This window comes from Aspergillus brasiliensis, assembly GCF_001889945.1.
Source record: "Aspergillus brasiliensis CBS 101740 unplaced genomic scaffold ASPBRscaffold_5, whole genome shotgun sequence".
In the NCBI taxonomy this organism is placed as follows: domain Eukaryota; kingdom Fungi; phylum Ascomycota; class Eurotiomycetes; order Eurotiales; family Aspergillaceae; genus Aspergillus; species Aspergillus brasiliensis.
This window is the reverse complement of record NW_027137446.1, coordinates 1,987,435-2,013,498: the sequence shown is the minus strand read 5'-3', so window position 1 is coordinate 2,013,498 and position 26,064 is coordinate 1,987,435. Positions and strand designations below refer to the sequence as shown.

Here is a 26,064-nt window from a genome sequence, read left to right as displayed (position 1 = left end):
ACTACTATCTGGACTAAAATGATAGGGTGAATTAGAAGTGGAAGTGATGCTGTTGAATAATTCTTCTTCTTGATGATGATGATAATGTTGATGGTTCATGATTCTTTCCCTTCTTCCTCTTCCTTTCCTTTCCTATACCATACCTGACAGTGACAGTACGAGCGAAAGCATCAGCCACATCCGCCTGCCAAACCCACCAGCCACAAAAACCTTGCCTCTCCGCCGTTCATTTCTTCCGCTTCTCGCTTCGACTCGCTCTTCGCCGAGCTTTCTTCTCCTTCTCTTCTCTTTCCCTTTCTTCCTTCTCTTCTTCCCCTTTCCCCCTTCGTTCGTGTACTATAGTCCGTCCTTTTGGTCTTCTTGCTGTTCTGCCTGCATTCCTTTTTTTCCTCCCTTTTTCTCCTGCGCGAGTCTTCCTGCTCGTTTTTCTCGCGTTCTCTTTCCTTTACCTCGCTTGTTGACTCTCGAAAGAGAGCTTGCCTCGCACTTCCCTTGGAGCTTGGATTTCGTTTGGAGGTCGCCTCATCCACCTGGCGAGTGACAGAAATGTCCACCCCCAATGATCTTCAGGCCCTCCTGGCGAGTATCAGGCCGCGTCCCTCGCCATCGGGCACCCCTGCTCATGATGCTCCCATGCAGCAGCAGCAGCACCACCCCGGCCAGTACCAGCCTGCTTACCGCCAGCAGCAGCAGCAGCAGTTCCAGCCGCCCTATGACGGCCAGAGCTACCCTCACCCTCAACACCTCCACCACCACCACGGCTACCGCCATCCTTCCGTCTCGTCGAATATCCATAGTCCGTCGCCCGTCAATACTCCGCCTCATCATGGCTCGGATATTCTTAGTCCCAACATTTCCACTCCGCGTGCCGACATTTATCCCCAGCAGCAGCGGCAGCCGCATCATCAGCCCTTGCCGCAAAACCCCGACCGTGCTGTCAATCTGTTGAACCTTCTCAAGTTCAACCAGCCCCCGACCGATCCTGCTCAGCAGCAACAGCATCAGCAGCAGCCGGTGGTGGCTGGGATTGATCAGCCTAAATACCCTCAGGCGCGTGCTGCTGCTCCGGAGGAGGCGTCTTCGGGCCATGCGAGGAACATTTCTGCGTCCGACCTCGTCGCGTCGCTCTTCGGACAGGGTCAATCCACTGCCCCACCTGTTAGACCGGCGGGTACTCACCCTGGTCAGCTTGGGGCTGCGGCTGCGAGTCCCGGTGTGGCGGAGAGTTCCTCTCCTGCTGCTCCGACCGCAGAGAATACTCAGGAGATGTTGCTTCGTTTGCTGAACCGCCCTAAGCCCGCTCAGGACGTGTCGGAGGGACCTGTGAGACCTGTCTCTCAGTCTCCATCTACTGTCTCTCCCATCAAGTCTCCTGTGCCGGAGGCAGAGTTGAGAAATATCCTGAAGCCATCTGGTCCGGTTGTTGGGGAGTCAACTGCTCGTTCGGAGGAGCCCTTGTCTGGGAAACTGGACAGGCCTTCTGGAAAGGAGTCGATGTTCACCTACGTCAATCCATTTGAGCAGTTGGCTGCCGCCTCCCCTCGTGTCAAGTCTCCCCAACCCAAGTCTCGGAGTGAGAGTCCAGCTGTGGAGATCATGAAGAACAAGAAGGTCAGCATTGTTACAAAGGCTGAGGACGCGCCGGCACTCAACCCCGTGGAGACCACCGAGGATGAACGCACCACTTCCCCCGCCCTAGCCGAGGAGCAGAAAGAGGCTGTCACTCAGGTGGTTGACAGGCTTGTGGAGGAAATCAGCCGTGAGGTGGATACTGCTGCTTCCAAGTCTGCGGAGCAGAAGGTGTCTGAGATCGCGTCGGCTCAGGAAGAGAGCGCTCAGGCTGTTATCTCGTCTGTCGCTTCTCACCTCCGCGAGACAGCGGCTGACGCAAAGGAGGAGGCTGAAGCTGCCACCAGCAAAATCGAGAAGGAAGAAACCGAAGGCGCCGCCCCGGCCGCTGCTGCGAAGGAGACTTCCCAGAGTGGCAGTGGTGATGCGCTTGCCGACAGCTGGGAGAGCGCGGAGGACAGTGCTGAGAAGGAGGAAGAGCGTGTCGTCTCCGTGCACAATTTCCCTCTGAAGCCCTTCATCTCCATTATCGTCAAGGCCCACACTGGGAAACTTGCAACTCTGCGAGATGACGGCATCATGGACATCGCCCGGCTCAAGAAGGACTTCGATCAGCTTGATCGCTCTTTGACGTCCGCTACTTCCGACTACATCGTCTATGCATTGGCGAAGAATGGAGGCATGCGCATCATCCGCCAGGACGACGGAAGCGACAAGCAGGTGTTCCGCTCTGCTCGTGACCGCGTGTTCAACGTTGCTGTCTGTACTTCGCAGGCGGTGACTGGCCGCAGCACCGAGGAGCAGGCGCTCCTTGGTATCGGCGTGAGCGGTGCAGTCTACTGGGCTTTGATCTCACGCGCTGATAAGGATCTTTTCGAACTGGACGCTCTTGAGAGCGAGAGCCTCATTTTCCCACCTTTCCCGGCCTCAGACGAGAACACTTCGGGCGGCCAGCTGAAAACGCGGGCCAAACGGAGCTCTCGCCATCCCGGTTTCTTTGCCATTGGCCGCGGGAAGAACATCTACGTCGTTTCGCCACAGGCCGCTATGAATCCGAACTATGGTGTCGCAGGCCCTCAACGTGTCGTTAACACTGAGAAGTTCTTCAAGGAGCGTGCTCTGAAAATCTCGACCGGCAAGGCCGGCAAGGACTTCATGTTCAGCGACGATGACACTGTTATTGCCTCTCTTGACAAGACTGGCCGACTGCGTTTCTGGGACATTCGGGAGGCGATTAGCAATCCCGCCTTCTTTACCGCTGGGCCTGGTCCAGCTGAGGTACGGGTCCCATTGAACACTTTTGTCACTGGTTCCCCTACCGAGAAGTCGTGGCCCACTTCGGTGCTCTTCATCGACAAGCTGCGCCCGTATGTCAAGTCGATGGCGCTTCGTTACGTGCTGGTGGGTCTTAAGCAGAACCACACCCTGCAGCTCTGGGATATTGGGCTGGGCAAGGCTGTGCAGGAGCTCAAGTTCCCCCATGAGAACGAGTCGGACGCCATCTGCAGCGTCGCCTACCACCCTGCGTCCGGCATCATTGTCGTCGGACATCCTACCAGGAACTCCATCTACTTCGTCCACCTGTCCGCCCCCCGGTACAACTTGCAAGCTATGTCGCAGGCTTCCTTCATCAAGCGCTCGGGCGAGAAGGATAGCAGCCTGCCCAAGCCGGAGTCTACTGCTTGCATGAGTGGTATCCGGGAGATCTCCTTCGCCTCGAAGGGACAGTTGCGCAGCTTGGACCTTCTCCCTGTCACCAAGAGCGCTGGCGATGAGAGTGGCTTGTTCGAGCTTTACGTCATGCACTCCCGCGGAGTGACATGTTTGAACATCAAGAAGGAAGACCTGGGATGGACCTCGGACAACAAAATCATCCGCCCGGTCAATGCATTGGAAGAAGGCCTCATCGACATTGCTGAGCTGCAGACCTTCCCCACGTATGTAGCGGACGAGCCATCGGTTAACGGTGATTCCGCCCCTACGCCCACCAAGCCTGCAGTCAAGGAGATCGCCAAGAAGATCCCTGAATTGAACACGGAGACGGCTGCTACTGCCGCTGCCGCCGCTGGTCCTAGCACTCTGCGTACTCAGTCACCCACGAAGCTGGTGACAAGGAAGCCCGCTCAAGAACAGCCTGAGCCTGCTACTACTGCCAATAGCACCGACAAGGCCGATAAAAAGAAGAAGAAGAAGAGTGCTGCGACAGCCGCCCCCACGAGCGAACCATCCGTCAAGGGCAAGGAGCCTGCAACTGCAACTGAGCCCCTCACTGGTGATTTTGTTGCTTCTGTTCAAACTTCTATGAGCGGCGAACAATCCAACGGCGATGCACAGAAGGCATCTATTGCGCCTACTCCTATTTCGACTTCTGCTACCCCTGCGCCCTCTGCACCTGGCCTTGTGGCTGTCGACTCTGCGGCTGTTCTGAATAAGCATCTGGAGACCTTGCAGAGTGCCGTGTCGTCCGAGTTCAGCAAGAGCCTTGGCCGTGAGGTGGAGGGACTGTATCAACGCTTCGATGAAGAGCGACGTAGCTGGGATGCAGCCTCAGCAGCCAAGCAGGATCAAGTTCTACGCTTGGTCTCTAGCACCCTGTCTGACAATGTGGAGAAGAACCTGGCCCGCATTGTGTCGAGCAACATTCAGACTGAAGTCGTGCCTGCCTTGAGCGATATCACGGCCGCCGCTGTCGGTAAGCAACTCAATGCCGTTATTTCGCAGCAGATCGGAGGGGTTGTGCCCCGTGAACTGCGCCAGGCCCTTCCTGAAGCCGTCACTCGTGCCATTCAGCACCCCGATTTGATGAGAGTCTTGTCAGATGCTGTGGGCCAGAAGCTGGCGTCCCAGGTAGAGAGCGAGGTCTCCAAGGCTGTTCACAACACCGTTGCCCCTGCCATCCGGAACGTTGCTGCGCAGTCTGCGGAGAAGGTAGCCAGCTCTATGGAGAAGCAGATGCAGGCTCAGGCGAGGCAGTATGAGCTACAGCGTCAGAATGATGCCGCCAAGATTGACCAGCTCACTTCCCTCGTGCGAGAGCTCTCTGAGACTGTTTCCTCTATGGCGACGGCACAGACCCAGCTTCAGGGTGAAGTTTTGAGGCTCAATCGTGCCCTGGCATCCCCGGTTGCCCAGCCGGAGCCAGTGCAGCAGCAGCAGCAGCAACCTGCTGCGCCTGCGGTTACCGACACGAGAACTCCCGAGCGAGTTGAATTGGAAGAAATTGCCGAGTTGATCAACGCAGGTCGGTACGAAGAGGGTTCGGTCAAGGTGCGTATATTGTCTATGAGATCGTTACAGGGACTTTGCTAACTTTGATGTAGTGGCTCCAATCCTCTCAGCAGGCTGATCTGTTTGACAACCTGTTCGTGCGGTTGAATCCCTCCTACCTGACCAGTCTTTCGCCTATCGTGGGTCTGTCTGTTGGCGTTGCCGTGACTTCATCACTGCAGACCAACGTCATGCAGCGTCTGACATGGCTGGAAGTGGTCCTGCAAACGGTCAACCCGTTGGTATGTTTAGCCTTCTGGCCTCAAGGATTGCACCTATACTGACAAGACATCAGGATCCGGATATCCGCGAGCTTGTGCCTAGAATCATGGACATCCTCAGCCAACGGTTGGAGGCATTGTACATGTCTGTTGCTGAGACTTCGCCTCATGACCCTATCATTCGCAAGATTGCGCCTTTGTCGCGCCGTGCCCGGCTTCTGCGGGGATGATTTCGAAAAGAAGTTGCAAAACAAAAGTGGTCTACGTCCTGGTTTTTAATGAAATAATGCCTGGATGAGTAAACGCGGAAATGTCTAGCCGCCGCTTACTTGCATATGAGATGCGAATAGTTGGTTGGTTTTATGGAGCCAGTCATGGATTTGATAATATCTTAGCTTAATATTATGAATGACGAGGTTAGCATTGAGCTTTTCTTAGTAGATGGAGTAGATACTATGATCCTCTCTCACACCACGTAATTTACTTATCTTTCCCATCCGTAGCTACTCTACCTGATGTACTCATATTCATTCGATCACAACTTGATAGTTATACTACCCCCATCCACGCAACGCCCCTTTTTAAATAAATGACGCCTCTACGACATGCTTATATACCTATCTATACCTACACCACATGATTGATCAAGCATGAAACGCCACCCCCAACTCAGCACTCCCCTGTCCTCCCACCTCCTCTCCATTCTCTTCCTCCACAAACTCAAACCCCAACGCCCGCCAATTCAACTCCTTCCGCCAATGCAACCCATAATACTCCCTTTTCACTGACCCATCATCATCATCGTTGGTCTTCTCAGCAACATTCTCATTCTCATTTTCATTCCTTTCCTCCACAGGAACAGGCTTAACCACCGGCTCCGACGCCAATCCACCCGACACCATCCTCCCAGATCGGGGAAACACCACGGCCCGGAAGCGCGAAAGCAACAGGCCCATGCTGCAGCAGATGCATGGTTCGTGGGTTAGGTATACGTCTAGGTCGGTGCAGAGGTATCCTCCTTGAGAGCGGGGGCGGATGCGCGATGTTGATTCTGATGTAGATAGGGATGTGGTATGGATGGGGTGTGCGGAGGTTTCGGTGGTTTTTTGGTATTTTTCTGGTGGGGGAAGTGGTGTGGACTCTTTGGACTCGGTTTCAGGTTCGGGTTCGGTGGGCTGTGTAGAAGTGGTGGTGGTGCTGTCTGATTTGGACAGGAAGTATCTCTCCACTTCGGTGAGACACGGCCGGTTTGTAGCTGATGACCCTGGACGGTCTTCGCGACGTTTGCTGGCGATGAGTTCCACAGCGCGCATTAGGGCGTGGAGTTCGGGTCCGCCTTCGTGGTCTGGGGAGTAGGTTGTTGCGATTTGGTTGGGTGGGTTGAGGGGGTCGGTGCCTGTATCTGCGCGGGAGTATCGTCCGTCGCCAGCTACTGCGACGATTGCGTCGGACCAGTGAATGTCATTGTCATTGTCATTGTCATTGGTTGCTGCTTGCTCGGCGATACTGGCTTCGAGGTCTGGGTCCACGACGACAGCGCCAACTCGGCGACCTAGACCCGAACGTTCTGCTTCCTCCGCGACTCTTTGTGCTAGAGCGAGGTACCGGCCTGCTTTGGGCTGGATGAAGTCGCGCGCGCGCGCTAGGATGTGTGGCGGCGGGGCGATCATGGCGCGAGGTGCGGCGGGGTTGTAGACCACTGGCCACATGCTTTTGGACCATGCGTCGGCTTGGACGGGGGTGAGGGGTGGTTGGAGGGGGATGCGGATGGTGTGGAAGGTGAGGGGGCTGTTGCTGTTTCCGCCCTCCTCCCCCGCAGGGTTTGGGGGTGCGAATGGCGATAGCGCATCTTGGAGGGACTCGATGTCCGGGAGAGGCGGGGATATAAGCACGAAGATGGTCTGCGCGGGCGAGGATCCCTCGTGGAGGAGAATGGGTCGGAGGTGCTCGGGGAGTTGGTTGTGTTTCGCGAAGCGGCGGAGGTGGCTTAGTGGTTGGGAGGAGTCACGGGGGAAGCGGGAGTCCAGGACTCTGGGTTGTTAGGATATGACAGCTATGGAGGTTTAGAGGGGATTGGAAGAAAGCTCACTTGATCACCTTGGAGGCGTTTTTAACATTGACCTCCGTGACGTAGGCATCGGCTGGGGGGTTGTTAGATGCTTAAGGACATTGTGGGGAGGTTTAGAGACGACGAACCGTAGTCTTCGCGGGGACGCGTTTCTTGGACGGTCCGAATTGCGGTGACTTGGCCCTCGAGGGGCTTGATGCCGCGCAGAATCTCCTCTACGTCCATTGCCGGTGGCAGTATAGCTGGCGGGGGAGATGGCTTTTATGGAGGGGTTGCGGGTGGAGGAGGGGCGAATAGACGATGAGGAGGAAAAAATGAGAATGGCGGATGTGTCCGGTCACGGCATTCTTTCAATGCGGATACTCAATTTGGGCAGAAATCAACTGCGCCGTCTGGGTCAAGATGCGAGAACGGCAAGATGAAGCCGAATAACTTTCCAGTCTGGATGCACGGGATTGCAGACCCTGTGCCCTAGGACCTAAGCCCTAGCAGGAGAACTGCATTGGGACTAGAGGAGATCTGGATTAAGACGTCATGTTCTTCACGGGTAAGCAATACTGTTAGATTGTTACGTACAGCCAGCACTGTCTTTTTTTCTGACGCCTAAACCACTCGGGGCAACGGTGCGGGCCCAGCGATGGGTCGAAGGGGTGGATCCCTCTATCGTCCGAGAAAGAGTGAAATATACTGTGTATTGTGAATGCTGTACAGGGTGTATACGAGTAAGAACCAGACACGACACTGAAAAGGAAGAAATTTCAAAAGAAACGAAAATGGGAAAACGGGTAAATCAGACAACACCAGCCATAAAGGATATCGATCGCTCCCCGCCATCAAAATATGCAGAAACAACATCAACTCCATGTCCGTGTATGTTGTGATATGTACTGGTACAAACACATCGTCTTCCCACAAACTCTCTACATAATAGTAGTAATCACCTAGCTTGCGCCATCCAAGCCCCAGAAATATATGCAATCGATCTCTAAATCTTCATGCGTGGCTCGCAGGCACCCTCAAATATTGAAGTCGGAGAAATATAGAAAGGATCAACTGTCATGTCCGATCGCATACCCATCACATCGCTCGACCAAGCTCTTGTAGTAGTCTACAAGCACTTCGGGCTCGGGCACGATGCGCCACTCTACGCGGAACAGGAACTCCAACTCAAGCAGGGCTAGCTCGGTCATGGTGATACCGCCCACCCGAGCGTAGGTTTTGTTGGTCCAAAAGCTGTCGCTTAGACCCTTGCTAGCTACCGTGGCGCTTGCAATGAGGAATCGATGAATGGTCAGGCTGGACACGGTGAAGGCGGGGTATAGAGCACAGAGTCGGTCAATGTAGTACACCATGCTCAAAAGGATCGGAGGGGACAGGGTAGCATGAGTGGTGAGTCGCTGGAGGTAATCATGCACCGAGATTCGCGGTGGCGACCGCGAGTGAAAGCGAGTTAAGCGACCTTGATTCAGAGGGATCTTGTCGTTAAACCGGATCAGCTCCATCAACATGCTGGAGATCAACACAACAATATCCCGAGGATCCGCCAGCTCGTACCGCTCCGGCAGCAACTTGACTGCCGGACTGTCCGGTCGCATTCGTTTCGCCTGGGAGCCTTCGAGGTCAGCGTGAGCTAGGCCCGCGGCTCGCTCACCACTGACCGGAGGGTCATTCGGGCTGTTACGCTTGTTGGACCCGGAGCCAGCACTGTTGGGGGCCGGCATTGTTGGGGGAGTCGATGTGGATTGGGCACCTGAGGCGGGAACGGAGGCTGCAGGTACAGCCGGGACAGAAACGTTATTGGCAGGACGATCCTGAGCAGGGCGCATAGGATTGGAGGCGGGAATGGCGGCGTCAGCAGGCGGATGAGACGTGGTGCTACTTCCGCCCCCAGAGGAGGTCAGCCCGGCGGACATGCGACCGCGAGGGAGATGATCCCCTGAGGGCCCGGGAGGGGAGGATCCAACGGTATGCCGGTTCAGGGCCGATCGAAGTTCTTCGATGGCCACACGGGAAGATTGCGGGTCGAAACGAGAGTTGGAAGATGCAGCAGCAGCAGAGGCGTGCCCGGCGGGCTCATAATGCTGAGGCGGAGGCTGTCGGGGAAACGAGGAGGAGGAGGAGGGATGAGAATGAGGAGACGGATGAGGATGCGAGTGAGAATGGGGAAGGGGATGAGAATGGGAATGATGAGTAGTGGTAGTAGTGGTGGTGGTGGTGGAAGGGGAGGGGGATGGACGCAGGGCGGCGGACGGAGAGGGCGATGAAACTAGCATTTCCGCCCAACGAGGCCACCACGTGGGCGCACGACTGAACGACGTGCAACGGAGCTGGCAGACGCTGCGAAACCTTGTGCTGCTGCGAGGGGTGAAGGTGGCGTGCACAGACGCATCGTGATCTGCGGGGGGGAGAAAGGGAGAGGAGCGAAATATTCAGCTCTTCAAGGGAGGAAGGAGGCTGAAAGGCGGGGAGAGAGAGAGAAAGGAAGGGGGAGAGAAAAGGGAACGGAAGAAGGGAAGAAAAGAAAGTGGAGGAGGATTGGGAATACAAGCAGAAAAAGTACTAGACAGCAAGGAACTCCGACGAGCGAGAAATCATATACTAACAATGACGCCGATCCAGCACAGCACTGAGAGGGGGGTGGATAATCATTGGAGAAAATTTCTCTTCCAACCGGCCCGGGTAAGTTTGGCAGTAAGGAAAATTGAGCAAAATTGAGTATGGACCGGTATGGGGACGGTATGATACGCAGGGAACAAAGCAGGGAATCTCACCCTGCGTGGCCCCATTATCCAATGGGAGTCCCCGCTGGTCGGTCTAATCTCGGTCTAGTGTCCCGCCGCATTACAGCTCCCCTGTTTTTGACGCATCTCGGCAAAAGAACCAGATTACTTCGAACTCGCTGGTTTGCTGGTTCTCATTAGGAGATAGATACTCAATTGGGTAGAGTTTGATTTGAATCGGAAAGGCGGAGTGTTTGACACTCCCCCAGACGATCTTATCATGTCCTGAGTCCTGACATGACATGTACTGCGTGAAACCAGGTACTTACTCGGTATTATTGTACTATCATGTGTAATGGAGTAGTCCGTATAGAAAGCAACTTGGCGTCAGGTGATGGTGACACAGACCTATCAATCTGTCGACTTCAGGGGTGCGAACGAGGCGAGGAGTTTGCATCGTTTATGGGCTATAGGCCAAGAAGCTCTTCTCCTATCCTCTCAGGTTTCAAGGAGACCATGTCTTCCACACTCATCTCCCGGTCACTTTGCTAAGCATCATGCGATACTGAGTTACGAAATCCTCCCAATTTACCCCCATTGTCCGCACTCCCCTTTACTACTACTAGTAACAACTACTTACTCCAACTCCTCTCCAACTATCCAAGAAACACCTCCAGCAGTCTAGTGACACCATGGTTTCCGTTCTTTCCAATTATTGAATTGGCCGTTCATCATTCATACACTCCTCAGATTCAGATGTGTGGTTTACCGCATGGGACACAACGCCAATACAGTGGGATACAAGTACTACCTCTTGAGAGACTACGGCCAATACCGATAGGGCTGAATCACATGATGACCTGCTGTGTCCGGCTATGGATGACTCAGCAATGTCAGCTTACTACGCAACCGCTACCATCAGGTGACATCACCTGACGGCTCCGGCCGAAAGCGGTAAGGCAAGAGGCAATGGCCGCCCCGGGCAGCGGACCAAGTATCACCACTAAGTCAAGTCAACGTCCAGAAGCTCCCCCCCCATCTCCCCCAGTCCAGCTCAAACCCCAGATCCCATGGTCGCGGATCTTGTTTCTATCTATTACCTCTCTTGTCCATTCCGTACATAGCTTGTACTGTCTGTTTTTACTCTGTCATACTCGGTAGATCTTCACGAAATCTCATTCCCTTGCCTTGTGGTACTGATCCGGTACTTTCCACCATTTATTCCAGTTGCAACGCCATTATCATTCACAATTGCTTAACCATCGCCTCAGGCCAGCTGGCGATACGCAACCTTCACTTCTAATCATATCCATCCTCGAAACCTTTGTTCCCTAGACCTCACACATTGGCCTGCTCATTCTTTTCTTAATCCATACCGACAACTTCCACGCGATCAGCTTGACTCTTAAAATTCTCCGACGTAATCCATCCAAGATCCCTCCCGCGGGAGGCGGCGATTGCGCACCATGACTCGCGCCTCGGCCCCTCCACTCCTACTACAACTACAGAATGCAGAAACCTTGTCTGCCCAGGCAGCTGCCCTACGAAGCTTGAAAAACGAAACAATTGGTCATGACCAACGCAAAGAATCCTGGGTTCGGTGGGGGATTCTCCCCGTGCTAGCCAAAATCCTGGCTGCCCGGCAGTCCCCCGGAAAAGGCACGGCTTCCGCGGAGCTCAATGGGGGCTCGAAACTCCGCTATCCTACATCGGAGGAAGATGAAGCTTGTCTTCAAGCAGTCATAATCTTGGGGAGTCTAGCACAAGGTAAATAGGTCAACGCTCTGGTCAACTGGGTACTCTACACGTACTCTATCTCACCACGGGTACTGATGATCGAGCAGGCGGTGCGCCCTTCCTTTCTCCCATTTTCTCCAGCGGTGTTCTCCCGGCCCTTCTCTCCATCCTGTCTGCGCCGGGGTGTCCCTCGTTCTTCGTTCTCCCGATTCTTCGAACCCTCAACAATGTTGCGGATCGACTGCCGCTCCAGAGCCAACAGCTATCGTCCAAGGACACCCGCTTGGCCGATCTGCTCTTCTCCAACGATCACATTGGCTGCTTAGCCCGTATTCTTGGCCAGGAGTATGAAAGCCATCACGATCAAGCGGCCATTGAACTTGCTGCATCTCTGGTTGGGAAATTGTGCACGGAGGAGGTTCACAAGGCAGTCCTGGCGGAGTGCGGGGTTCTGGACGCCTTGGCCGTGAAGGTAGCTTCTTTCATCGTTGCGCAAGGCTTCGTGCTCCCCGGTGCGGAGGCGCATTTGCAGGATCCAGGTGCTCTGGGTTCTCTGCCAGCTCCTGCGCCAGCAGGAGCTAAATTGGCGCCCATTCTTCGCGCCATTGCGGTCATTATCGAGCATTCCAAGTGGCGCGCAGAGCACTTTCTCTCATCGCCTGGTATACTTACAGTGTTTCCCAGGCAGCTGCCCGAGTTTGCTCCAACAGATATCAAGAAGGGGCCATGGGGTTCAACTTACTTTTCTGGTTCCGCCGTTCCCCGCCATGCAGGCGCCAGTCCCTTGGAGCATCTTTTGCCATCGGTTCCCTTGTCGCAGAGCAAATCACCGGCAAACACTCCCAACTTCCCGCCTCTAGGTCATCAGGGTACTACTCACCGCCGACACAGTCAGTCGTATTCTACGCCGATGTCGGCTTACGATCCTCCAACCTCTGAAGATGAGGAGAATCCTATCATTCCGTGGCTCCTATATATGGTCCGTGCGGAAGGTGGTATGGTTCGTTTGATGGCGGCTCGTCTTGTGACCGTCCTCTTTCGCTTGGGGCTAACGAAGAAGCGTCGAGTCTCGATGCTCTGCTACCTATTAATACCCATCTTAATCCGGATGCTTGACAAGGACTACGAAGTGAACGGAGACGATGGAGTACAATACGGGGGACTCATCCCTTCGACTGAGCGTCTTCGTGAAGAGGCTCCGTTTGTGCTGGCTACCTTGGTGATCGATGATTTCGAGCTGCAAAGGCATGCAGTCGATGGCAATGCCATCAAACGACTCTCCCAACTGCTCAAAGAAACATACAACCCAGTCCAGGATGTCACTCGCCCTATGTGGCATGCGGATGCTGAAGAAAGTATCGAGGGTTCTCCCGACACCTTGTCCGCAGACTGCCGCCTGGGTTCTGCGGGCTTCTCTCCTGTCCACTGCCACATCATGCGATACCGGGAGAATATCCTCAAAGCCCTAGCAGCTCTAGTCCCTTTCAAGGACGAGTACCGCAAGGCCGTTTGCGAAAACGGCGTGGTACCGTACATAATTGACTCACTGAAGCCTTGTTCGGACGATCAGTCGGCGGACCCGTCAGGTCCTAAAAATACCGCTTCTCATGGCAACCCAACTTCCACCCTGTTAGCTGCTTGCGGTGCCGCTCGGATGCTGACGCGCTCAGTCAGTGTTCTGCGGACGAGTATGATCGATGCTGGGGTGGCAACGCCTCTCTTTGTCTTGATCAAACACCCCAATATTGAGGTGCAAATCGCTGCCACGCAGGTGATATGTAACCTAGCCTTGGATTTCAGTCCAATGAAAGAAGTTAGTTCTCCCATCCTTCTGCCACTTGAGAGAATGCGCTAACGAGTCTAGGCGATCATTACCGCCGACGTTCTCCCCACCCTTTGTGAACATGCACACTCTCCGAGCACCAAGCTTCGCATTGAGTCGCTGTGGGCATTGAAGCATGTGGCATACAATTCGACCAACGACGTTAAGATGAGAATCATTGATGGATTAAGCCCTGCCTATATCCGGCAAATTATCACCCAAGACCCGACCAACGCTTTGGCCAAGCGAGGGATGGATGAGGAGATGGACAACGGTTCCAGCGTCGGGATGGGCCGAGCCAACTCAGCAGGGGAGCAGGTGGATTTGCTTAACCCAGTTGATAACGCCACTGGGCAAGACGAGGACATGAAGATGGCGGACACTATGCCCCCGTCCAAAATGAGTCTGGATATGTTCCTTCCGGATGCCACGAGACGACGCAAGTTGGCATTGCATGGTAACCTCGACCAGACAACCCAGGCTCGGCAGGATGATATTGCAGTACAAGAACAGACATTCGACCTGTTGCGCAATATCATCTGCGGGCCAGGCGCATCCGAGATGATTGACCATTTGTTCAAGGTGATTGGTCAGGACTTGATTCTGGATGCGTTGGCGGACAAGCTCCGGCCCCGGTCAATCCAGCTTCCACATCGGAGGGAGTCATCAGCGCACCGGGCTCTTAGTGTTCCTACAGAGATTCTGGTGTCCGTTACCTTCGTCATGATTCATCTAGCTGCGGGCCTCCCGTGGCACCGCCAGCTTCTGGTGTCACATCGGGACTTGCTACGATACTTGATGGGGTACTTCAATCATAGCCATCGTGAGGTCCGGACTAATTGTGTGTGGGTGGTGATTAACCTTACATACAAAGACGATGCGAGTGAGGAGGAAGGGTGTCGAGAACGGGCGTTCCGACTGCGAGCGATGGGAGTTATGGATCGGCTGGCCAGTCTTGGGGATGATCCCGATCTGGACGTGCGGGAAAGGACAAGGACGGCCCAGGATTTAGTTAATCACTTGACGCACACATAGTGAAAACTTGATATTAGGCTAGCTATGCATTCGGGTGCCTGGATTTTGCGGGCTATTTGGACTGGATTGAAATGGAAAATCCAGACAATCTGGGAGGCGTTTGACGGTGTTGATTGTGTACAAAGCGTTGGTTTACTCACGTAGACGGTGCTCGACCTGCACCAGGAGACTCATCCATTTCTACTGTGTGAATTTTTCTCAGGACACTTTGGGCCCTCTTCTTTCTTTTGACACTTCAATCCTCCCCGTCATTTCCATCCACCGGGAAAGTTGAGCAACCTTCAAATTCAGGTAACTATTTCACAATGGATTTATCTTATCGATAAGATAAGGCCCGAGCGACGTCATCGGGATGTCTTCCGCTGAAATCGTTTCCGGCCAATCTTTGCTGCTGTTTATTTTCGTCCTGATTTCCCCATCTTTTTCGTGGTTCCCCTCTTCTCTCTCCTCCTTGTTCCTGAACTCTGAACCTCGTCTCATCTTCAGTCGCTTGCGTGCTGATTGAGACGATGGCTCCCGTGCCTGTCACCCTGCTGCGTGCCCTCTCCATTCCTGACCCCGCCAAGGCCAGCCTGTCTACCGCCGGTCTGGGGTCGGGCTTCACCAACACCGGTGCTATCAGAGCCATAGTTCCCCGCTCCGATGGCTCAGGGGAGGAAGAGCGACGCTATTTTATCAAGACCTCCTCCGATGGCGAGGCTGCAGAGGAGATGTTCCGTGGGGAGTACGAATCACTGAATGCGATCGCGACGTCCGTGCCCGGATTCTGTCCCCGCGCTCTCGCCTGGGGCCCACTGGAGGAAGGCGCTGGGACAAGCTTCTTCCTAGCAACCGAGTTCTTGGAATTAGGGGGAGGCGGCCGTCGAGGTCGGGGAGACACATTAGCCCAGCGATTAGGCAAATTACATTCGACGCCCGCACCCCCGGACCCTGCAACGGGACGACGCCGATTTGGGTTCCCTGTTCCAACCTTCTGCGGTGACACCAAGCAGCCCAACCGCTTCTGTGACTCTTGGGCGGACTTTTATGCCAACGAGCGGCTGCTCACTATCCTCGCGTCGTCTGAGACTCGGAATGGTCGTGATGCGGGCTTGCGGGATCTGGTGGAGCGGACGGCGCGGACGGTAGTCCCTGCATTGCTGCGGGACGGACACTTAGGATACGACCGAGATGGAAATGGACAGGATATCACACCTGTCGTTGTCCATGGGGATTTGTGGAGTGGCAATGCAGATCGCGGTCACATTGTGGGCAGCGGTCGCAAGGATGACGAGGAGGTAGGCGATGTGGTCTATGATCCGTCGGTCTGCTACGCACACAGCGAGTATGATCTGGGGATAATGAGGATGTTCGGCGGGTTTGGATCATCCTTTTTCGCCGCATATCACAAGATCGTGCCAAAGACCGAACCGGTGGAGGAGTATGAGGACCGGGTGCGATTGTACGAGCTGTATGTTGTTCCTCGTGTCTTTTCAGTCTGAATTTCTGGGAAAGAAGCTAACAAAAGAAGATACCATCATTTGAACCACCATGCGATATTTGGAGCTGGATACCGATCGGGAGCTGTATCTATCATGCAGAAGTTACTGAGGAAATATGGGGATTAATTCTTTGACCCGCACAGAGTAGCTGCTATTAAGCTCGTTATTTCTAGAATGTTATCTGCTCGTTAATGGCGACATTTTATGACTGGTATCACAATTGAGCTATCTCTTTACTCATATCCTTACAAATACTACCATGACTTCCTCCTCTAGTCTAAACATACAATCTTGTTTCTAACCGCATGCGGGGTTGTGATGCCATCAATTAATAAGCCCATGACACCATCCTTCGAGTATAAATAAACAGCCACTGCCGCCCACCGGGCCATCCCATCGTCATTACATACTATCCATCTCACAATGGCCATCCCCGATGCAGACGTTCACCCCGAAGCTACCGGTGCAGCCAAAGCGCTGGTCGACCGACACCAAGCTGAGCAGCCTTTGAAGCTGTATGCTGGCTGGTTCTGTCCGCAAGTTCCCCCCTCCCACCAGAGTGCACCTTTCAGGAGCTTCTACTAATGCCTTCGCAGTTTCGGTATTACCCCCTCGACTCCTCATACCTTCTCACTACTCCATTTGCAACTAACTAATCAATTTCCAGTCCAACGCGTCTGGCTTGCGCTCGAAGAGAAACAGATTCCCTACCAATATATCGAAGTAAACCCCTACCACAAAGAACCCTCGTTCCTCGCCCTCAATCCACGAGGCCTCGTCCCCACCATCTCCGTCCCCGACCCCTCAACCAGCACCTCCAAGCCTCTCTACGAATCCACCGTCATCCTCGAATACCTCGAAGAAGCATACCCAGACCACCGGCCCCTTCTCCCCTCGGACCCGTACCAGCGCGCCCGTTCCCGCATCTGGATTGACTACGTCACCTCGCGCATCATTCCCTTCCTGCACCGCTTTCTCCAGTACCAGCCCTCGACGCGCGGGATTGAGGGCCTGCATCAAGCCCGTCAGGAGTTCATCTCCATCTTGAAGGAATGGGCTAGGGAGATCGACTCCACGGGCCCGTATTTCTGGGGCTCGGAGGTAACGCTGCCGGATTTGGTGCTCGCGCCATGGGCATTTCGGCTTTGGGTGTTTGATGAGTTCAAGGGTGGGTTGGGAATTCCAAAGCCCGGCGAGGGAGGGGAGGATGAGGAGGTTTGGGGGAAGTGGAGGAAGTGGTTGGAGGCTGTGCAGGGACGCAGAAGTGCGAAAGAGACCACGAGTGAGGCGGTCCATTATCTGCCCATCTATAAGAGGTATGCAGATGATGAGGCGCAGAGTTGGTTGGCGAGGGCGACCAGGGAGGGGAAGGGGGTTCCATGACTGATGCTGAATGACTCCATGATTATGATACAACTCTAGATGAGAGATTCATAATATGCTGTGCATCTGAAGTTGAAAGTTTCGATAACCTATAATCATATAATTATATTCTGGCACTACTCACATGAGCTCTCTAGAAAGAAATGACTAGGAATATTTAAAGGTACTCAGTTGTTACTGGTCACAACTCACAATAATCTAATTACTGGTGCCAGTGAGTAGTAGTAGGTCTATCAAACCTTCAATAATTCAAGCATAGGCTATATTAACTCCGGGCTAGCCATACATCAAGTAGACAGGTGTCGCCAGTAGAACATTGATACAACATCTAAGCGAACAGAGAAGTTAGGTGGGCCCCTAAGCTAGAGAACCCAAATTGTATCCACGGCTATTTATTAGTACCCTCTATTATTCTCTCTTAGAATTAGAGCAATTTGTTGAATCTCGTTTCAACAATGTAGAGATGTTCACTGTTGTGCAACACGATTGGTTAGTCATCATACCAGACTTGGTATTGTATTTTACGTATTGTAATTCTACTTTGAAATTGCGCCCATCACATGACCGGCCGGCCAATGGCCGTCGTCGGCGGCCATCAGCATTAAGAAGCCTCCCATCCATTCCATCCCATTCAGAGCTTCCTTCTCCAGCCATCGCTCATATATCAATATTTCCAGCATGGCTCCCGACAAGAAGGACGAAGCATCCTCCCCGGATGCTGCCATCCCTGACCCGCCGCCCATCCACCCGTCCTTCATTCAGGTAGCCAAGCCGTACATCTTCGAGCAGACCATTCAGCGATGTATTGCCGCGATGGGTGTCAATCCACTGCGCGAAGAATCCCTTCGCTTGCAAGGCGTGACCTGGATCGATAATGTTCGCCGTGTGCTCTACCTGTAGGTGCCCATACGCCGGATTCTCCACTGCACCCCAGAGCTCAACATAGCTAATCAGTTAGTTAGCCCGATCCGCACCTTTAACACGGCTGTGGTGTACTACCACAAGTTCCGACTCGTTCATCCTGACAACGAGTATAATTATATGGTATTGCCATTTATGCCCCCTTTTGATACCGCTGAATGTGATTGTTGACTTCCGTCCTAGGACGCCGCTGCAGCTGCACTCTTTACTGCTTGCAAGATCGAGGACACGTTGAAGCGGTCCCGTGAGATTGTTTGCGCTGCGTATAATCTCAAGCTGCCTCCGCAAGAGCATATGGCTCCTGATAATCCGGTAAGCTGGCACCTTTGTCCTTCACTCAGAGCTCCAGTTCACTGATACAAGAGCAGGTCTTTGAAGCACACGCCAGAGGCATCATCGGTCTGGAGAGATTGATGCTAGAGGCATCCGGCTTCGACTTCCGGACCCGTCATCCGCAAAAGACTCTGACCAAGCTCGCCCGACAGTACGGGCTGACGTCGCAATCGGAGGTCTCGAACCTGGCGTATCGCATCTCGCAGGACCTCTATCGCACATACGCGCCTATCAAGCAAACGACCTCCACCATGGCCTTCACCTGTTTGGAACTGGCGGGACGGTTAATTGACCGACGAATCGAGGCCGTGGAGCAAGGCGTTGATTATGCAAAATGGAAAACGAGTCGCGAGGAAGTAATGGGTAAGACCGAGCTGCCTTGCCCTTGAAGCTCAAGGCTAACCCACTCGAAAGAAACCCTCCTCGACCTCCTAGAACTCTACACCCACAACCGCGGACACACAACCGTCGGTCCCCATTTCCCAGCGGATCGCTTTCTCACCGTGCGCATCCCGCTAAATACCGAAGCCGAGTCTCAGAAACTGCCCCGGTACACGAACTGGGTTCCTGAACCTCGCGAAAGCAAGGCCGCGAACGGCGACAAAGCCGCGAAGGATGCTGCCACCAAACTGCATCCTCTCACTCCGGTCGCCGCAAACGGGGACCGTCCCAGGGCTACAGAGAAGGGCCGCGATGGCGCTGTGCGCTTCATGCTGGATCCGGAGTGTGCTGATGCCGAGAAGTCCCACGTAGCGGCGTACTTCAAAGTCGAGATGGAAGAGTACGAAGTTGAGGAGTGAATTGCTTAGATGCTCTTACACTCTCTCGAGTTTCATATATCAGATGAACATGGGGCCGCAATTCCAGCTGCAAGGAACGTGCCTCGCTCTGCATGTGTTACCACATCTGCACCCTGCATAGAGGCCCGTATCGTTCCTTTTGAACAGGCGCGAGCGAATCACCAAGCATGGTCGTTCCGCCTCGGACCTCACTCAAACGAGGACACATCCGCGCTCCGCTCTGCTTTCGATCGAGCAATAGCCCACGGCATCTTCAAGCGAGAATGGCCGGGCGACAGTCCCCTGGTGGGAATTCGTGCGTTAAACATTCCAAGAAGGGGAGAAGTCGTCCAGAAACTGCTTTCGAATTGCCTGTTGAGCCCGAGACTCAGAATACACCGACGAAGAAGGGGTCACGGAGGAGCGTGAAAACAGTCTGAACGAATACGACTGCACCTATATAGACCTACTCAACATAATAAGTAAAGTACCTAGATGATGACAGAGAGTTAGCAATATATTGGGATGCAATGTATACTACTACTACTATCTATACCTGCGAATAGTTAATACCACGAATCATCCATCATTATAGTGTCCACTATCATGGGACTAAGTAGCGCATTCTGATAGCTAAGACTTGTAATTACAAGCAACGTGACAGCTGATGTTTAATGTCGAGCCTATTGGCCACGAGATACACGGACAATAGTATGCTATTGCCGTATGCACATTTCCTTGAATTATTATCCCTTAATATTACAACTCCTCTCTCCTACCACCAAACAAGACCATACTTGAACAAGAGAAGAATACAATGATCGGGAAAGGACTTCAATGAAGAGAGCTGGAGGACAGGAATAGGAATGATAGGTTTAGAGAAAAGAAACGAAACGAGATGACTATAACTACCATAGTATGTAAACAGTGTAGTGTCATGTCAAAGTCATGTTGCATGCAGGGTTCAATGTTTCGTTCGTATCCCACGCCCCCCTGCTGCATTCCAACCCTCATCCTCCATCAATTTCACATATACCTGGTTCCTGCTTCCTGCTTCCCCCCTTTTATCGCCCTCTGAAAGCATGTATACACCAATGAACAACAACCCCCAATGCAAGGAGCAAGGAATAGATAAATATAAGTAGCGAAAGCGGGACAAATACATGCATGCATGCAGGGTGCTGCACATTTCCAAAAAGAACGAGCTTCCCGGTGCCGTTCTCGCGAGTGAGAAAAGAGCAATCCCTGGATGCTAGAAGGGTGATTAGAAAGGTGTATAGATGGGACATCGCTCATTTTTTTAACCCTCAACAGCAACTATAGAGAGAGAAAGAGAAGGATAAGTTTTTCATCACGGAGATCCGTTGGATCAAGGGCGGAGGTCGAGTCATCATGCTTCCGCTCTAACGGCGGAGCTCGGTGTTGATGCAATCCAGGATCTGTGATTAGGTAAAGTGGGTTAGATATGATGGAAAACGTAGACCGGGAATAGGGCCGACTTACTGTTTCAGAGACAGTACCCTGGTTGTACAGGTACTTGCTCAGACCCCGAACGACCTCGAGCTGCTCCTCCACCGTCAGGCCGTTGATGGCGGCCTCAATTACATCTCCGACACTCGCCTTGAATACCGCGATAAAGCTGTGGTAGTACATGTATGAGAAAAAGCCCATGATGAACTGGCAGTCCATGCGGTCAGTGATGCCACCGTGACCCGGAATCGACTCGCCAAAGTCCTTGATCTTGAAAGTACGCTTAAGACCGGAGGCGAAGAAGCCGCCAAAGGGAGCGATGAGGGAAGCGAACGTGGCGAAAATCAGAATGTGGAACTGGATGGGCTCGATATGGAAGGTCTTGTGCATGCCGGTCCACTCCGGGACATGGTAGGGCTGAGGCACGAAGGCCGGGTTGGGCGAGCATTGAAGACCCGTCAGGACGTTGGCACCCAGATCATTGACAGGGCAGATGAAGTACTTGTAGCGCATGAGAATGTTGGTCATGAAGTAGCCGAAGATGATGGTGCAAATCCACGCGCCCAGGAACCCTTCGACAGTCTTCTTGGGGGACAGCTGGATAAGCTGGGTGCGACCAAAGGTGATACCGCAGACGTAGGCAAAAATATCGTTTGTGATGACGAGAGAGGCAGGAAGGAAGAACCAGATCATGCCCTCCAGGATGTTGTTCATGACAAAGTGGGCCTGCACCACGATCAGGTAGAGCGCCATATGCGTCCATGCGAATTGGGTGAACTGGAACCGGTACTGTCCTTTCTGCAGGGACGCGACGAAGAAGACGAAGCCTAGGATTACCGGTCAGCAAGAGAAAGGCGAGAACATACGCGCTAAAAAGCAATGAACTGACCCATAACATAAAGCGTGAAGCTAATGAACCGGTGATGGGTAGCTAGAGGCAGCAGCACCCGGTCCACCAGAAGCACATGCTTGAAGTAGTAAATGACGCTCTCTCCGTACAAAAAGTACATGGTTGTAGCCAGAAAGTACCAATTCAGCGACTTGGTGAAGCGGAGATTTTTCTCTTTACTGGGCACGTTGGCAATGGCGATAACCTCCTTGAACGAGATGATCTGGACAGCGGTAACGATGCCGATGATGTAAATGTGGCCGGAAAACATGGCAACGAAGAAGCCGAAAATCATCACAAAGGTCCATATCGTACGTGTAATAAAGGTCTGTTTCTTCTTTTCGTATTCGGACAACTGGGGTTTCTCGGATTTCTGGTTGTCATGTCAGCCTTGTCTAACAGGAAACACCTTCACGGGGGGTGCCGGAAAGCTCGCAGCTCGTAGCTCTCACCTCCTCGGGAATGGTGGCAGGCGCGGTGACGCTGCCATCTTTGGACGGACTACCAGGGTCGGAGAGGACATCGCTGGCATCCGAGATGCTCAGGCGCCGACCTTCAGAGGAGTTGGACATCCGACGGGGGAACCTGACGTTCCGACGCGATTTGGACATGACGGAAAGTTATGTACAGGGGAGCAGGGAAGAGCGACGGAGAGCGACGGAGCACGGCGGCTTCTCGAGTCGTGGGCTGCGGGGAGACGGTGGATTCTCCAGGCGTGACCAGAGAGATCGAGCTCGGAATTTGACCGACCAGGCGAGAACGCGCGAGCGCAGGAGAAAGTAGAATTTAGTAAGGAAAAAGGGAGACGAGAACGGAGTAGGCGAAGAGCAGTGATCGACGTCTAGCGAAAATTCATGTGAAATAATAGCGACCGGGGAACAGCGGGATGGAGCACGAGCGGTGGGCAGAGTAGTAAGTAGATCCCCAGGAGAAAAGAGTTGAGGTCTTGGAAACTATCCAAACTGCTGTGGAACCGGTCAATCCAGGTCGTCACGAAGGAGAATTCGACGGTTGGAAAGGTGCGGGTTGTTGGAGAGAGAGAAGGAAAGTAGAAGTTGTGAAGAGGGAAAAGCATGAGATCCCGTGAGGCAGCAACTGGCAAGCAACTTGGACTTTGGAGAGCATCTGGATTTGCTCCATTTGCTCCCCAACACGACGTCAACTTTTCGGCATCCCGCATTTAGTCCTTCACTTCATTTACTCAACATTCATCTTCCTCAACCAACTAGCGCTCTCCTTTTTTCAATTAATCTCCACCCTCTCCGTTCATGGCGATCGTCCATTCCAGGGCATGGAAGAAAACGAAGATGATTTCTTCTCCGACGATGGCTTCGACGACATCCCTCCCGGTACCTTGTTCCAATTGGAGCAGAACGCCTATCGCGCGACTCAGGCCCCAAAACCTGCCCAACAACATCATCAGCAACAACCACAACAACAACAGCCTGTCTCTGACGTAAAGGGATCGTCGCGCCCCTTTTCGGTCCAGAACCGTGGGGCAATTTCTGAGAATGCATTTACCTCCAACGCTTCCTTACAACCCCCTCCTGCCTTGCATACCGGTCTGAGTAACGAATACGATGTTTGGGACATAGGGGAGCTGGACGCGGAGGTTCTGGATAATGGGGTTCCAATACAGTCAAATGCTGCACTGGATCAAGCGGCGACATTCGCTGCTACAGCTCAGCATCAGCCAAATGCTGCTGCTGTAGCGGCAGTGGCCGAGGATGACTACGGGGATTTACTGGATCCCATGGAGCTCGAAGAAGATGGCGCCTCTCATTTGCCTGACTTACACAGAGCCTATGCAGAGCTTAGTGAAAAGGTAATTATGCAAAACCACCACCCTTCAGTTCATTGTGCTGATCGTCTCGATAGCTGGCTTTAGAGAGCGCGCGACAGAAACAAATGGCCGAGGAGCTGGCTGCGGCCAAATCCATGGCTGCAACCAAAGCCGGCGAAATCTCCATCATCCGGGCCAATCAGGCCAAACTCATCGCCGATTATGATCGCCAACTGACAGCTTTGCGAAAGGCCATGGCGGACGAGGTAGCGAAACATGAGGAGGAAGTTGCGGCGGCTCGTGCGGAGGGCAAGATGTTCGCCACAGAAAATGCCTTTTTGAGGCAAGACCTAGCAGAGGAGGCTATGCGCGCCAATCAACTCAAGGCAAAAGCTCGAGCAGAGGAAAAGGCACCGCCGGTGACACCAAAGAAGTCCAAGGTGCTACCTTTCCGCGACGGCTTCGACGATGATGAGATCCTCGCCGTTTCTCCCAGCAAGTCAGCACGTTCCAAGCGAACTACATCAGTCGTACCCGGAAAGAGAAAGAGGAAGGACAGCCAGGATATCCCGACACCCTTGCAGTTAAGTCCGCAAGCGGAGCCCATAGCAGCCGATCTGGCCGAGGATTTGTCGGACGATGCAATGCTAGATGCTGCGCCGGATAAAGCTCAGATAGGCGCAGTACCTAACGTTGTGGACCCCATCATCATTAAACGTCTCATGAATCACAGAACAGACCCTGATGAGAAGCCCGATATCGAGGTCATGGCTGGGTTGGCATTCCCATCAGAGCCACAGCGCATGCTTTCCACCATTCTCTTGGAGGAGACTGAGAGACTTAACCTCGGGAATTACATGGTGGAGTACGGGCGAGCGATCACTTCGCTATGGTCTCGTGCGTTGACAGAAAAGTTCTTCCAACCCATTCCGATGTTCATTTCCATCATGCACTACCTCATATCAGAGGATCTACAAGTATTCGATCCTGACTTGTATTCACACCTGGTGCCGGTCCTGCAAGTAGCCGCGGAAGTCAACGCAATTCCTCGGTTCAAGGCCTCGCCCGTCTCCCGACAAAACCTAGGACAGGCGCGAAAGACCCCCTTATCCGAATTGGAACCGCTGGTCGATTCGACCAAGGTTCTTGGCCTGCTGTATGACCTGGCATACATCCGGCTGCACGTAGCAAAGGATGTCATTGAGCTGTGGCGACATGTGCGCTACGACTTTGTGCTGACGATGTTGAACTGCTCGCAGCGCATTGACGACATAACGCTAATGCTCAGCTTACTGTCGGCCAGCATCCGCGCCGACTCATTCGGTCCCGTTCAAGACACCGAGCAATTCCAACTCACCATTGAGAACTACATCGTGGATCGCGTTGCCAACCTGCTCAGCGAGCCACCACTGCTCGACGAAGGACAGAAGCCATACACCCCACACGAGATCTGCGGCATGCGGCAAGAAGCATTAGCCTTCCTTGCCAGCGTCGCCTTCAATCCTCGGATACCGGAGAGCACGCACGGCAGCATGGTCATCGCATCCCATCCCACCGCACTGGCACGATTGATTCGGGTAATGCACGATGAGCTAGACGCCCTCTACTCACAACCGCCCGCGAAGGACCTCCATGCCGCCTTGGTCAACGGACTCATGTGTCTCGTCTACAACGTGATGCAGCGCCATCGCGAACAGGCAGAGCTGCAGCCCAAGTTGTCCCGTGTTCCTGGTGGGAAGCAGAAGTTCCTAGTGGTAATGACACGATTGGCGTTCAGCGAGGGGCTGGTGCTGGAAGCAGGAATCGACGACGATACGGTTGAAATGGCCCATGAAATTCTCGATGACGCCGTAACGCCGGAGGAAGCTGAGGCTCTGGAGGAGGCATTTCCTAATGCCAAGCGGGAGGAGTAGAGCTGCTGCATGTAGCTGAGACAGATTTGATCTGCTGATCTGGTGAGATTTAGTGGGTAATGTCATGGTTTGACATGAATGGGTGGATATTTGAATATTTATACAACGATACCAACGATACCTGAATAATGATATACGATAGAATACGACCATAAATTGAATAGTCTGTGCTGAATATATATACTGCCGGCTTAGTGCGCATTATAAACATATAGATACTACCTCACCGAACCAACTAGATTCTTTATCATGCTGAATGCCAGGCCTAGTTTTGATCCGCCCATACTCGGTACTAAATTAGATCAAATACTACATATCTCCCAATCTCAAACTATCAGAACTACTACCAAACAACCAAGACAGTACATCCCTCGTTATAATAGTAGTAGTAGTAGTAGTAGTAGTAGTAGTAGTAGTAGTAGTAGTAGTAGTAGAAGTAATCCAAGTAGCCTACCTAATGGAGTAAGGAGTAGAGATTCCATAAGGCCCAGTAGACAGTAGACGGCAGGTCTTAAAATGTGTGTATTCGCTCTAATTCATTCAATGCTTCGTCTCCAATTCTCCACAATCTATCTGTTACCAGACAGAACAAACAAAAAAACTGCATCAACTATCTCCAATCACAGCAAACAGATCGCCAAACAGCCACTTTTACATTGTCTAGCTTACGGGA

At 53.1% G+C, this 26,064-nt stretch overlaps 9 protein-coding genes across 9 annotated transcripts; 6 read left to right on the top strand and 3 right to left on the bottom strand.

The window, feature by feature from the left end:
* The first annotated feature begins 266 nt into the window (after window positions 1–266).
* Window positions 267–5,489, top strand: ASPBRDRAFT_42762 (uncharacterized protein). Its single transcript, XM_067624865.1, has 3 exons — window positions 267–4,836; window positions 4,890–5,078; window positions 5,132–5,489. Exons 1-3 carry the CDS (start codon window positions 547–549, stop codon window positions 5,285–5,287), a joined length of 4,635 nt encoding a protein of 1,544 aa, XP_067480231.1. The 5' UTR covers window positions 267–546; the 3' UTR covers window positions 5,288–5,489.
* A 212-nt stretch (window positions 5,490–5,701) lies between these two features.
* Window positions 5,702–7,350, bottom strand: ASPBRDRAFT_54752 (putative tRNA-specific adenosine-34 deaminase subunit Tad3; the record flags this gene model as incomplete). The annotated part of the gene is made up of 3 exons (XM_067627288.1): window positions 5,702–7,088; window positions 7,147–7,198; window positions 7,254–7,350. The coding sequence occupies 3 exons, from the start codon at window positions 7,348–7,350 to the stop codon at window positions 5,702–5,704; spliced, it is 1,536 nt and encodes a 511-aa protein (XP_067480230.1).
* Window positions 7,351–8,174: 824 nt separating this feature from the next.
* On the bottom strand, window positions 8,175–9,514 carry phoB (regulatory cyclin phoB; the record flags this gene model as incomplete). Its single annotated transcript, XM_067617598.1, has 3 exons — window positions 8,175–8,698; window positions 8,777–9,206; window positions 9,431–9,514. The coding sequence occupies 3 exons, from the start codon at window positions 9,512–9,514 to the stop codon at window positions 8,175–8,177; spliced, it is 1,038 nt and encodes a 345-aa protein (XP_067480229.1).
* A 1,678-nt stretch (window positions 9,515–11,192) lies between these two features.
* ASPBRDRAFT_561542 (armadillo repeat protein) lies at window positions 11,193–14,694 on the top strand. Its single transcript, XM_067627504.1, has 3 exons — window positions 11,193–11,612; window positions 11,690–13,395; window positions 13,447–14,694. The coding sequence occupies exons 1-3, from the start codon at window positions 11,312–11,314 to the stop codon at window positions 14,437–14,439; spliced, it is 3,000 nt and encodes a 999-aa protein (XP_067480228.1). The 5' UTR covers window positions 11,193–11,311; the 3' UTR covers window positions 14,440–14,694.
* A 254-nt stretch (window positions 14,695–14,948) lies between these two features.
* Window positions 14,949–16,046, top strand: ASPBRDRAFT_123504 (putative fructosamine-3-kinase; the record flags this gene model as incomplete). Its single annotated transcript, XM_067617609.1, has 2 exons — window positions 14,949–15,889; window positions 15,950–16,046. 2 exons carry the CDS (start codon window positions 14,949–14,951, stop codon window positions 16,044–16,046), a joined length of 1,038 nt encoding a protein of 345 aa, XP_067480227.1.
* Window positions 16,047–16,343: 297 nt separating this feature from the next.
* ASPBRDRAFT_151641 (uncharacterized protein) lies at window positions 16,344–17,495 on the top strand (the record flags this gene model as incomplete). Its single annotated transcript, XM_067619330.1, has 2 exons — window positions 16,344–16,479; window positions 16,588–17,495. The coding sequence occupies 2 exons, from the start codon at window positions 16,344–16,346 to the stop codon at window positions 17,301–17,303; spliced, it is 852 nt and encodes a 283-aa protein (XP_067480226.1). The 3' UTR covers window positions 17,304–17,495.
* Window positions 17,496–17,981: 486 nt separating this feature from the next.
* Window positions 17,982–19,357, top strand: ASPBRDRAFT_123456 (putative cyclin; the record flags this gene model as incomplete). Its single annotated transcript, XM_067617601.1, has 5 exons — window positions 17,982–18,199; window positions 18,266–18,347; window positions 18,408–18,536; window positions 18,593–18,920; window positions 18,972–19,357. 5 exons carry the CDS (start codon window positions 17,982–17,984, stop codon window positions 19,355–19,357), a joined length of 1,143 nt encoding a protein of 380 aa, XP_067480225.1.
* A 1,382-nt stretch (window positions 19,358–20,739) lies between these two features.
* cds1 (phosphatidate cytidylyltransferase) lies at window positions 20,740–22,306 on the bottom strand (the record flags this gene model as incomplete). Its single annotated transcript, XM_067620886.1, has 4 exons — window positions 20,740–20,775; window positions 20,840–21,633; window positions 21,696–22,068; window positions 22,148–22,306. The coding sequence occupies 4 exons, from the start codon at window positions 22,304–22,306 to the stop codon at window positions 20,740–20,742; spliced, it is 1,362 nt and encodes a 453-aa protein (XP_067480224.1).
* A 680-nt stretch (window positions 22,307–22,986) lies between these two features.
* On the top strand, window positions 22,987–25,391 carry ASPBRDRAFT_54747 (putative DNA repair protein Rad26; the record flags this gene model as incomplete). Its single annotated transcript, XM_067627287.1, has 2 exons — window positions 22,987–23,520; window positions 23,574–25,391. The coding sequence occupies 2 exons, from the start codon at window positions 22,987–22,989 to the stop codon at window positions 25,389–25,391; spliced, it is 2,352 nt and encodes a 783-aa protein (XP_067480223.1).
* Window positions 25,392–26,064: the final 673 nt, after the last annotated feature.